This window comes from Crocodylus siamensis, chromosome 1, assembly GCF_052110815.1.
Source record: "Crocodylus siamensis isolate JL-2025a chromosome 1, ASM5211081v1, whole genome shotgun sequence".
Classification (NCBI taxonomy): Eukaryota; Metazoa; Chordata; order Crocodylia; family Crocodylidae; genus Crocodylus; species Crocodylus siamensis.
Genome location: NC_143395.1, coordinates 55,426,067 through 55,438,695, shown reverse-complemented (window position 1 = coordinate 55,438,695; position 12,629 = coordinate 55,426,067). Strand labels below are relative to the sequence as shown.

The window sequence follows — 12,629 nt, the reverse complement described above, 5'->3', positions numbered from 1 at the left end:
TTCTGGGAATGGCTGCGGCCACTTCTGGGAGTGGCTGCACGGATCAGCTGGTGCTTGTAGTGGGGGCACTGGCACTTCCGCCTGCCCATTGCCTAAGCAGTGAGCGCGGCTGGCTGGGGGTGCACAAAGTCACAGAGGAGATCGATATTGTCCTTCTTGGAGGCATCTCTGGATATAATACTGCAGGATAAAAGGAAGGAGCAGTTAACCCATAAAATTGTGAATTTGCTCAAGTCTTGCACCTGAATAAACAGGATTAACTGGAAAACGTAATGGCTCTAAAATACTAAACATTTAATACAATAGCAGCATGTTAAGGCTCTGGCATTTTGTATTCATGCTGTGACACTTTTGAACACAAAAGGGTTAAGTATTTTATTCCAAATGCAGGTAAAAGACTGACTGGGGGCAAAGCTCACCAACCTGTAAGCTTTGGATGTTTTCTGATGTGGCTCTTCCTTGCTCCTGACTATCATTGTGGTGTAGTTCCAATTAGATATTAATTGGTACGAGTCCTTTCCGTACAGCATCAGGGAAAAATGGCTGCACTAATGATGGAAAATTTGGGACCTATAACTTTTTTTTTTTTTGTCATTTGACACCAGTAAAATTTGGTTAAGCTATAACTGACCCCAGTACAGGACAAGACTCCCCTTAAAGCTGCCATGTGATGAGGGATTCAGATAGTTGCATCAACTTCCTTTGTACTTGCGCTAATTCCAGTAAACTCTTTTGGGATTATAATAGTTGAACTTCAGTATTTAGCACTTCTATACATAGCACATCAACAAGAATGTAGCTAGTTTGTGCAGTCAGATCAAGACGTGGCATAGGTTGCTTGGCTCTTTTATGTCCAAAGCTTTTAATCTGAAAACTTGAATTCCTATTTGTTGCATGCATTGGTAACTGGGAATGTTGGTCAAGGGGATGGAATTTATCCAGCATATTGGAGCATGCTAGAAGGCTGCACTATGATCCTTTTAGCTCTGCACAACAACAGCAGCAATAGGCATGTAATCTGGACACGCTTGTTATTTTTCTCCTACTTTAACTGTGTTGATCTGTGCAGGGACACTGGCTCATTCTCCCCTTCTGCACCTAACCTGGAGGCATGCTTGCCCACTTGATCAGCACGCACATTTCCATGTGAAAGGAAAAACTGTTACACAAGTGAGTGATGCCCAGAAGCAAGGAAACAGACTTCAGGAGAAATGTTTGCTTAATTATTGTTTTCATAATGTGTGGTGGTAGCCAAGTCATTTGCACTTTCTAATTTGCATTTTCAAATCTGAAGTGGAGTAAGGATTTCTGGTTTCACTTAATTACTGTTTGCATAAAGTAACACGATAGAAGCATTTCATAGTGGTTTTTAAATTAATTTTAATTTCATTTTTAATTATTCAGACAAATTTTAGGTCCTTGATAGAGGACCACATATGGATAGTTTCCTCTGTGGGTGGGCATTAAAAATTTTCATAAAGTCAATATGTGAGCTTCAGTGAAGATTAATGAAAGAAAAGTTTATTACATATATGCAGATGGGAAGGAAGTAGCTATAGGATGATAGAAAAACTAAATGTTTAATTTGAAAACAAGATGTGAAGATCAGTCTAGGAAAGATGGCTGTGGCTTACTGAGGGTGATGTATCTGCAATTTCCTGGATCATAAATGCACCAACTTTATTCAATGTGACCTGAATGATAAAAAGATTTTTCACAAAATGAGTAAACTTCAAATGTGATTTATAACTTTGCTTGGTATGTCTCTTTTGCTCCAGTCCTACTGTGACCTGCTAACACTACCAGCTGGGTAGACTTTAGGTTCTGGTCCTCTACCTAACTTAAATACTATGGGGCAGAAGCACTTTTTTATACTTGTACAGTTGTGGGGAGGGGGTTTCCATTAGTGATAGACATTAAAAATAAACATTTGCTGAAGTTTACTGTTTTCAAAGCTAATTCTTACTCTCTTTCAGAGAAGTAAGGTGATTTGGATAACTGTCTATAGCAGTACTCACTAAATCCACCTACTTTGGGAAGTTTCCAAAACAAATCAGAACTTGAAGATAAAGTGGTGATTTAGGCACTATATGTACAGTTTATAGATCTTATTTGAAATTTATGAATTCCTTATATGGATATGAGACTGCAGTCTCAGTTTTAACTAGGAAGCTGACATCTTTCACTTGTATGTTGGGCTATACTGTCAGCATTTGGCTTTTCAGACTTCAGATAAAGCTGGTCCTCTGTTCAAAATGTATAAACAGTGCATCATGTGCTTTAAGTAAAAACAGTGATATATTGGAAGCTCTGTGCAGGACCATCTTCATGTATATATGTGTGTATTTTCCCTCATCTGTCAGCTTCTGAACAGCCAAACTGTGAAACAGAAGGCTTTTGCCTTGCTGCATCTGGAAAAGTTTACTTTTAACCACAGGGAGTCAGGAGTCCCAGATGAGATTCTGTGGATGTAGTTGTACTGGCTCTGTTCACCATGTGTAGCCCCCAGATCTCAGGTGGCGTTGTGCTTGCAGCAGGCCCTGAGCATGCCAGTGGCTTAGCTGGCTTCTGTTGGCAGTGCTAGGGGCTGTGCACTGCAGGGGGGTGGCACCCTCCCCTTAACTCCCCCCCCCCCAAACCCTGTATACCCACCCTCTGTCTAGCCTCCAGACAGGATGGGAGCTGTGGCTGCAGGGGCAGCTGTCCCTACATCCTGGTTAGAGAAAGGGTCAGGGTGAGCTCTGTTTTTAGGAGGGGAAAAAACCCCAAAAAGAAATGCCAAAGCAACTGGCCTAGAGGTTGCAGGTAGCTCTGCTGCATTGCCTATGAGGCTTCCATCCGGATGTGGCAGGTGGGCAGACATGGAGCCTCAGGTCTAAAGTGGCAGCAAGTCGCAGCCAAGCAGCAGCCAACACTGCCAGACTGTTGCAGTGGATAGAGAATACAGGGGCCACTCAAGTCGGGGCTGCTGCAGCAATCCAGCTGGCACAGGTGGTGGTCAGGTCTCAGAAGTTCCTAAGGGCAAGTAGCCCTGCACTGCTCACTAGGCCAACTTTTTGTGGTGCTGGCCCCAGCCTTCAGCTCCCCCGGCTGCAGATCTGGGAGGAGCTGGGCCTCCCAGGGTCAGCTTGCCCCAAGTGGCACTACGTACCCCACACCAAAGTGCATGTTCAAGCACATGGGCTGAGGCACAAATATCTGGTGCACATCTATGCCTGCTGTTTTGAGCTACTGTAAGCACACATGCCTCCTTTGTGGACATAGCCTGAATGTTCAGAGTCCAGAGGCTTAAAACTGGAAGTCCAGCCTCTTTATCCCCCAAGTATGTATCATGTAGCTGAGAACAGGTACTTACTTAGCTTTCTTTGTTAAGAAAAAGATCTGTCAATAAGGATGGGAGCTGTTAGGGTAAGATAAAGTAATAGATTTAACTTAAGGTCTGCTCTGTGTTTGCAGATGTGTGGTGTTTTAGTTTGCCAAAACTTGCCTTTTAAAGAATGGAATTAGATTATTGCAACTTGAATTTGGACTTTGGAAAAGTTGAAAATAAAGTAACAAACTGACCTGGCCAAAAAGATGGTGTTTGTGTGGTTTACCACTCCTAGATACTTCAGTATCTTAAAGCTGTTCAGAGTGCCAGTAATGATTTACATCATCATCATTTACCATAGAAATAATTATTTCTCTTTACTGAAGATGAAGTTATTTATTTGTGTGAGAGCTTCCTAAATCACAGTTAACGCTTGTACTCTGTTGCTGCACGCATTTGTAAAATGGAGATGTGTATCTTTACTTATACAGTCTAGTATAGTTACAAACTTTTTAATAAGAACTTCTTTACATGATATAGAAATTTAATATAGAGTTCCTCCCTTGTACCCCCCACCCCAGCTGAATTGGCACACTCCCTTCCCAGCCCACAACAGCTCATCAAAGCTCTGTAAGTGGCTGTGCCCTGTGCTCAGCTGGATGGATGGAGTGGGGCCACAGGTATGTGGGGAGCAGCATCCAGGAGTGGGACAGGTGGGTGGGGCTGGGGCTGGGATTGAGGCGAAGGACAGAAGTTGCATGCATGCATGCATACATACCAAACTGGTTTAAGTGATCAGAAACTAATTTAATTTAAACCTGTAATGGAACAGAAGTTCAGTGCACATAAACCAGTTTCAGCCATTTTGAAACTGGTTTTAGATGAACCTGATTGAGTGTAGTATTATACTTAACTGATATGGGCCAAACTGGCTTCTGGAACTTCTGTCCCAGACCCCTTCCTGGTTAAGTTAAACCAGAGTACCCCAGCATACTCTGCAGCCCTGAGCTCCACCCTTCTCCCTAGCCAGAGCTATAGCTGGCCGAGAAGTTGGAGACTGCAGCCAGGAAGCAACAGCATCTGCCTGGCTTCCTATTGCTGCGCCTACCTCAGTGTTGCTGTGCACCCAGGGGAACTGCGACTGGCCACGTGCCACAGCTGGGGCTGACCCCATGCCTGGTTTGTTTGGGGCTGAGAGTTCTACTGCAGGCCAGATCCAGTCTGCAGGCCATACTTTGCCCACCCTGGTCTAGCGGTAACCAGAGATTAGCAGTGTAACAAGCTTGTTTTGGTTGCACAGAAAAAGTGTGTGTGGGGGGTGGGCATTGTAGTATCTGAGATGCTGGTGTGTTAACTCCTTCTAGCCCCCCACCTTTTGGGGGCGGGACTTTTACATGAAATATTTTCATAAAACTAAATGGACATACTTTTAACTTGGGGTATAAATTACCTCTCCTTTTTACATCTTTTATCACTTGAGGAAGTGGAAGTAAGCAGAAAATGGGGCATATGCAGCATGGTTGTTTTTCAAAAACATTCAGACCAACCTAATCTTTAAGAACCAATTCCTTAAAGGGAAATGTGGTGAATCTCTCTCTTGCCTACATGTTAAACAAGGCACTTGATATACTGCCTCAAAAGAAACCATTATTAAAGGTAGGTGAGGACTTAAAAAAAAAAAAAAGGTAGACTAGCAACTATAAGGGAAAGATTGTGACAGGTTCTACTGAAAGAGGAGTGATCAAGATACAGGGTACTCTGGGTCCTTTGAGACCAGGTTTTAAGACAATTCTGCTTGGTATTTATTATTAGCACCCATCTGATTCTTGCCTCCAGGTTGTTAATGTACTTTCCATGTGAGACCATTAGGAGGCAGCCAGTACGAAGGAGGACCAGATTATTGTATAGAAGAACTAAATAATGTAGTACATTGGGGAAAAAGAAGTGGGTTGAAACTTAATATCATTATGTGAAAAAACTTTGCAGTACCAAGAAGTTTTTGCTTTTGGGTAGAGAGAAGTGACTGAGGAGGGGAGTTTTCTGGGTGTAATGACCAATCATAAAATGACCATGAATGGCCAACGTGATATAATTTTGGGAAGGCAGGTGTAATTCAATGATGTATTGAGGATTTTTAATAGGGATGTATTAGTACATTTATACATGGTATTGATCTGTCTTGATTTAGACTGTATATTGCCTTCTGGTAATCTACATTCAAAAAGGATTAAACTGGAACATGAGCAGAGAAGGGCTGCTAGTCTGATAGGGAATGGAAAACCTATATTATGAGAAGAAATGAAGAGTCTGGTTTTATTTTCTCAGCAAATGTTTCAGAAGATAGGATTATTTGTCATAAATTCATAGTTTTGTAGGGTCGGAAGGGACCTGAGCAGATCATCAAGTCCAACCCCCTGCCTTGACAGGAAAGAGTACTGGGGTCAAATGACCCCAGCAAGGTGATTGTGTAGCCTTGGCTTAAAGACCCCCAGGGTAGGAGCCAGCACCACTTGCTTGGAAGTTGGTTCCAGATCCTAGCTGCCCTGACAGTGAAGTAGCGCCTCCTGATGTCTAGCCTGAATCTACCCTCTGGTAGTGCTTGGGGGAACAGGCACTCCCCCAATGCCTGCTGGTCCCCTCTGACTAGTTTGTAAACGGCCACTAGATCCCCCCTCAGCCTTCTGTTCTGGAGGCTGAACACGTTCAGGGCAGGCCTCTCCTCGTAGGGCCTGCCCTGCTGCCCCCTGATCATGCGAGTGGCCCTCCTCTGGGCCCTCTCCATGTTGTCCACATCCCTCCTGAAGTGTGGCGCTGGGAACTGGATGCAGTACTCCAGCTGCGGCCTGACGAGTGTTGCGTAGAGGGGGAGGATCACCTCCTTGGACCTGCTTGAGATGCATCTGTGGATGCACGACAAAGTACAGTTAGCCTTCCTGACTGCATCCCCACACTGCCGGCCCATGTTCATCTTGGCATCAGTGAAGACTCGATGATCCTTTTCTGCCTCTGTACTGATGAGAAGGAAGTTCTTCCTCCCCAGGTGCATCACCTTGCACTTGTTGGTGTTGAATCCCATCCTATTCTCATCTACCCACCCCTGTAACCTGTCTAGGTCTGATTGCAGCCTATTCCTCCTGTCTAGCATGCCCACATCTCCCCCCACATCTTAGTGTCGTCAGCAAATTGGAACAGGGTGCTTTTTACCCCCTCGTCCAAGTCACTGATGAAGATGTTGAACAGTGAGGGCCTGGGGGACCCCACTGCCCACATCCTTCCAGGTTGAAAAATGACCCGTCCATCACCACTCTCTGGGTGCGGCCCTCCAGCCAGTTAGTCCCCCAGTTTTTTAATGAGAACGGGGTAAGAGACAGTGTCGAATGCCTTCCGAAAGTCCAGGAAGACTGTCTACTGCGACCCCTGCATCTAAGGATTTGGTGACCTGGTCATAGAAGGCCACCAGGTTGGTCTGACAGGACCTGCCTCTAATGAACCGGTGTTGGTTGCCCCTAAGCATAATCTCCCCTGCTGGCCCCTCATGGATATATGCCAGAATAACTCTCTCAAAAAGTTTACCCAGGATCGAGGTAAGACTAACTGGCCTATAGTTTCCTGGGTCCTCCTTCCTCCCTTTTTGAAGATGGGAACCATGTTGGCCTTCTTCCAGTCCCCTGGCACCACACCAGAGCACCACAAGTGCTTGTAAAGTTGTCGGGGGTCCCACAGTGACCTCAGCTAATTCCCTCAGCACTCAGGTGGAGATCACCTGGACCTGCTGATTTTAAATATGTCTAGTCCCTCCAGAAGTTCCCTGACTAGATCCTCACTGACCCTTGGCCTAGGAGGCAGGGTGGAAACCAGTTAAGTAGCTCTTCTTACCTTTAGGCCAGTATTGGCACAGACTCTAGTGCTGGGTGGTCAGTGAGCAAGTGGCAGGGCAGCTGTTGTTGGCTTCTGCTTTTTACCTTCCTCTGGGGTATTGGTGATGGTGTGTGGTGCACTGTTGCTTACTATTGTACCGAGGAAGCAATTTGAGCAATTTTAGTTTGCTCACATGCTCTGGGTTAAATTAGACTTGGCTTTGGGGAGGAATTAGTTTTTAGGTAGACTTCTTGTCTTTCTCTTCTTCTGTGGGGCAGTTTGGCCATGCAATTCCTTGTTGCAGGTTGTCCAATGGTGAAACCCTGGTCTCTCCCCTACTGTGGCCTGTTCCTACTGTTTTTGAGATTTCTGGCCTCTTGTATTTAAAAAAAACCTCAATGCTTTATTACAGGGTGCTGAGGGCCAAGGGTATTTTGTGGTATGCATGTTCTCTTGGTGTGCATGTTTGTTCTTGTAAACACTACTTCGCTTAATGTAGGCAGTTGCGTAATGGATCAGTGTTCAGCAACTTCTTTTTAGGCTGTGGGTCAAAATGATCCACCCCAGGCCCGAGGCGGGTGGGTGAGCACTAGGGCTCACGCATCACTACCACTTTCTCCCCCACCCCCTCAGGTGACATGAGGAAAGTGGCTGCTGTGCAGCTGCCCGAGCTAGATCAAATGTCGATGAGGGCTGTAGGTTGTTACCCTCTGTAATAGACATTTGCAGAGAGACTGGGATTGTAATTTTGTTTCTCTGTGTTCACTTTTTTTGCTTAAGGTGTCTGGCAGGTCACTTTACTACAACAAAGAGTGTAACCTGAAGTACTTGAGTCAGAAATACTCAAATGTAAAGAGAATGCTAGAAAAAGTTTCGCTGGGAATTGAATTGCTTATCTTCAGCAACATCCAGAAACATAAGTTTAGGCTCTCTTCTGTATAGAATACTAGGTTGTCATAGCTTTTTGCAGGCCCTTAGTATAGATTAGATGCAATTTTTCATCCATTTTGTGCAAAATATGAATGTTATACTGTGTGCAAATTTTTCAGAATAAAGAACTCTTTTGAAGGCCTCAGCAGAAAGCTTAAATTAGATGGGTGTGGTTGCTAGGGTAGTATTAACAGTGATAAATAAATCATATGTAGCCTTGGACCCTTCTGACACTTGAGTGCTTTTACATAATTTTTTTAATGTTTGCTCTTATTTTTTTTTATCTGAGTTGAGATGTTTCTAGCATCGCAGAAGTATTAAATACAAGAATAACACATAGGCAAGAAGACAAACTAGCAGAGAACAAGACTTCATTTGCATCTCCTACATCTCAAACAGATGCAAAAAGAAAATCAGTACTTCATCTTCTAGAACTGCAGATCTTAAGCAAAAGGCTGATCACCTTTTTGTCCCAATGAATAGCCATATATTCAAATAAATAGTAGTCTTAAATACTTTTGCTATTTAAAAAAAAAAAAAAATTTAGTTCATGTGGTTTTAGTTTCTTTTCATTTGAGTACTACAAACAAAGTGCATCACAAAGCATTTTAGGGAAATGGATCAGAGAGAGATTTAGACACAAATATCGGGTTATTCAGTTCCTAGGAGTTCAGCTTGACTGGCTTCTGTCTTGTGTGTGGGCAGGAAATTATCATCAGGTATCTGGTAGCTCTTGGGTGGTCTAACAGCATCTCTTTATGCACTAGCGAATAATTTGCAGCTGGGACACTGATGTAGGACTGTCTGAAGGAATAGAAATCTAAATTGGCTTGTTCACATGCATTGTATGTTAACCTTCCTTGAGCAAAACTACAGTTGCCCTATGTAATGGGTTAATGCCAGATAATGGTTATGGGGAATAATTTGTTTCTATTTTATTTCTCAGACTTCATCTCTGAAAATGACTCTTGGTGATGCCAAGCTTGCTTTCTAGTTACGAGGGCATGATGCATCACTGGACATGCCTGTAATTTAGAGAAGTTGTAGCTTAATTGCAGTAGTAGATACAGATTTGTTCCCAAGAAGGAAGCACCAAAATCTGTTTAGTGGGAAGATATGAGCTATCTACTTGAAAAAAAATCTTAAATTAAAATTTTAGAAGAATGCTTTTTCTGAATTGAAGTGATGCATCTTGTAGGTGGAAGTTTATTTATGGCTCAGCTGATTCCCAGATGAGTGACTGTCCTAGAATGACCCCAAAATATACAATATTCCCTCGCCCAACACCAATAAAATTGGTAGCAAGAGACCTCTGTTCCCAAACAGTAGGTTATGTTTGTACAAAGTCTTTTAAAAGGGGAGACAAACTACCTGTTTGTCTTTCATAGCTAAAGAAAGTCGCGTGGGTGTTCTTCTGCAGTCAGTACGTTGTGGTGATTTTTGCTAGAGTTTATAATATTATTGGGAATAGCTAGTAAGTGCTTCTGCAGATGGTTTCATTTAAGCTGTCCTTGTGGAGGAGGAAGGAGGAAACATTTGTCAGCTGGAATGAAGTTCTCTTAAATGCTTCATACTAAGCCTGCTGTAATGCAAGCCATAGGTGTAACTGCTGGCTAAAAAGTGATAGCTATATAAACAAAGAAATATGTTTGTGGTGCTAAAATTGTCAAATAAATAAAGAGGAAGAGAATTTATGTTAATTAAAGTTTAGTGAAATATTTTTCATGTGCAAGGACAATATTGGACCTACTTGCTTTTGTCTTTTGAAAAAAAAAACCCAAAACAAAACACTGATCTTGAATCCCATAGCCATATGTTGTTTGATACAGATGGCTTTGTCTGGATCCTTGCAGCAATTTTGTTTGGAGACCTATATGACACTGTTCCTGTTCCCTGATCCCCCAAGGAAATTAATTTTTACATTGGTCTGTGTGGTGCAGGAAAGTTGTTTGGGCAACCTTTTTTTGTTGTTCTTGTTTCTTTGGGGTGAGGGGATGGATTAGGTCCCTTTTTAGAGTGCTTCTGAAGTCACTTATCCATGTTTTACCAAACTACTCAGTGAAAAATGAGAGAAGTTTAAGATTTTTGCTGTGTGCCTGCAGGTCCAGGACCAATGGGCAACTAATTGTTTGCTCTGGCCCTATCGCACATTTAATAAGCCATAAAATGTTTTATTTTGAATGGTTTTGTGTGGCTTGTTTTATGTTGCCTTCTAAAATGGGTGCACATGTGGCATCCTTTTCATTTATGCTGCAATTGAATATGTTAATCATGGCATAAATGTAACTTTTATAGCAGACCTTAATATTCAAAACTTTTCCTTTGCTCTCATAAGAAATGGCACTCATAAATGTTTCTTTACTAATAAATGTTACTTCCAGTATTGCCAGTACATCAGACTTCTAACCAGTGTTTTATCACAGAATACATAATGAGAAAATTAAGTAGGACTAGATGGTGAGCAAGTTGATAGTTATCAGTGTAACTACCCATTAGAAGTGATGTTTTTTTTTTTTTTGTATGTGTTTTACTTTTTGCATTGTTTTACTGTAGAATTTCAGTGTTTTTTTAATACGCTCTACTTCATTCTCTTTTGGTTATATCTATCTTTTTGATGGGTAAGATTTGGAAAAAGGTAACTTTTGACTGAACAAGAATACCACAGGACAAAATAAGGTTTCAAAGGCCAGGATTTTCACAATGGTAATAGATGTGTACGGTCACTTAACAGTTCTTAAGCTTTTCCTCTAATAATAGAATCTAGGACAATATTGAACATTTGTCACCTAGGCTATTTCACAGGTTTGCTTTTGTGCAAGGTATTATGGAAAAAAGCTGATGGTGGGTTCTTGAAACAAACTAATGGGAAGGGAGAAGAAGAAATGGAAATATTATTGTGCAGGTGACAGTACATCTATGAGGTGATATTTGTGTGTTGCTTTGGTAATAATTTTAATACCTCTTCTTGCCCTTTTTAGGCTTATGGTATGTCTGCTTTGCCTTTAAACTTGATAAAGGGAACTAGAAGTGCTGCCTATGAACTCTTAGAAAACACTGAAGATATTGAAGATGTAGAACAACATATACAAAGGATTAAACTGAAGGTTTGGTGTTCAGTTGTTTTTAAGTAATGTTCAAAATTTTGTCTTTTCTGATAGTAGCTGTTATGGTAGTGTTTGGTGTTTAGTCCAAGAAATTGTAAAAGGGAGGACAAGATTAAAGGAGTGTGATTTTTTTTTTTTTTTTCAGCTAGGCTCAACTTCATTAACACCTGGGAACTACAGGAAATAACTTCTGTGGTTCAGATGGAAATTATGGAAGGAAATCTTATGTAATGGAAGATTAGTATCTTCCTCATCAGAGCTGGTTTAAGCCCTTTGGGATTCTTTAGTCTTCATCCTGACTTCAAAGGGGGTCTCTTTTCTTACTAGGAACCCCAATTTCACTTCCTAGCTTCTGTAGGGCTTACCTTCCCCAAAGTCGCTACCAGCTCCAATTTCCAAGCTAAATTTGATATTCCTATTTGAAGGAGTATCTGCACTGAACACCTACTACCACAGTCGGCAAGTAAGTGGGTTTGATTCCACAAATCTCAATCCTCGTGCTAGATTGGGAACCAGTTCATAACCAGTATCTGGCTGCGAAGCAGAAACATTTGTCACAGAAGTGTACTTATCCATACAGTGCATGAAATACTGATAGATAATTCTCTTCTGATTCTGGAATAGTAATTTCAGTAGCATTGTAGAGGGAGATGATCCTGCAAGAGGCTAGAGGGACACAAGTCTATATTCTGGACCCCATGTGAAGAAAAGGGCAATAGCTAACTTAAATGCTCAGATAAAACTTTCAGCCACATCTCCAAACTCTTGAGGATGGGAGTCATTCTGAAGATGAGGTAGTGCCTCCTGATATATATATTTTTTTTTTAATGGAATGTTTCTTTATCTCCAGTCCAGATAAAGCACCTTGCTATGAGGCTTCAGGACTTGATTGTCACAATCACATGTACAGCATTCTAATATTTTCTATTCTTCCAGTTTTAGGTTCTTTAGCTACCCAATTTCTTTCCTAGAAAGCTTGCTCCCTTCCATGGGTTGGGAGCTGTGCTGGGTCATGAAACTCAAGGCAGTAGGGTGGTATGTTCAGTTTATAAACTAGGTAAGGCCTCAGTTTTTGTGAAGAGTAACATTTCCATCCAAAATACTTGGCAATCTGGCATATTATAACTGCTGAAGACTAAATTTTGTTGTTCAAAGCATGTTGTGGAACAAATAAAAATAATACAGTTTTATCTATTGCAAAGGGCTTTATTTGAAGTCCTCATGTTTACAAATTGTCAAACACTTGGTTGTATTCATGAAACTTGTTAAGTCAACTAGTGTGCATCTTGGAAGTGGTATATCCATGAGGTACAAATCGTTGTAGCAAGTGTGGTGTGGTTTTAGTTCTTTCATCTGCTTCCAAGTGTTGTCGCCCTTTTTTTTTTTTTTTAAAGTGGCTTTTTATTATAAAGCCATGTTCCTTGGCA

At 41.8% G+C, this 12,629-nt stretch overlaps 1 protein-coding gene across 3 annotated transcripts in view; it reads left to right on the top strand.

Annotated features, from left to right (window-relative positions):
* Positions 1 to 12,629, top strand: part of LMBRD1 (LMBR1 domain containing 1) — a 211,592-nt gene that overhangs the window by 116,702 nt on the left and 82,261 nt on the right. For all 3 annotated transcript variants that reach the window (XM_090034614.1, XM_090034620.1, XM_090034608.1), the window contains exon 8: positions 11,077 to 11,202. In XM_090034614.1, the coding sequence (XP_089890740.1) occupies positions 11,077 to 11,202 (126 nt within the window). The remainder of the gene's footprint in view (positions 1 to 11,076; positions 11,203 to 12,629) is intronic.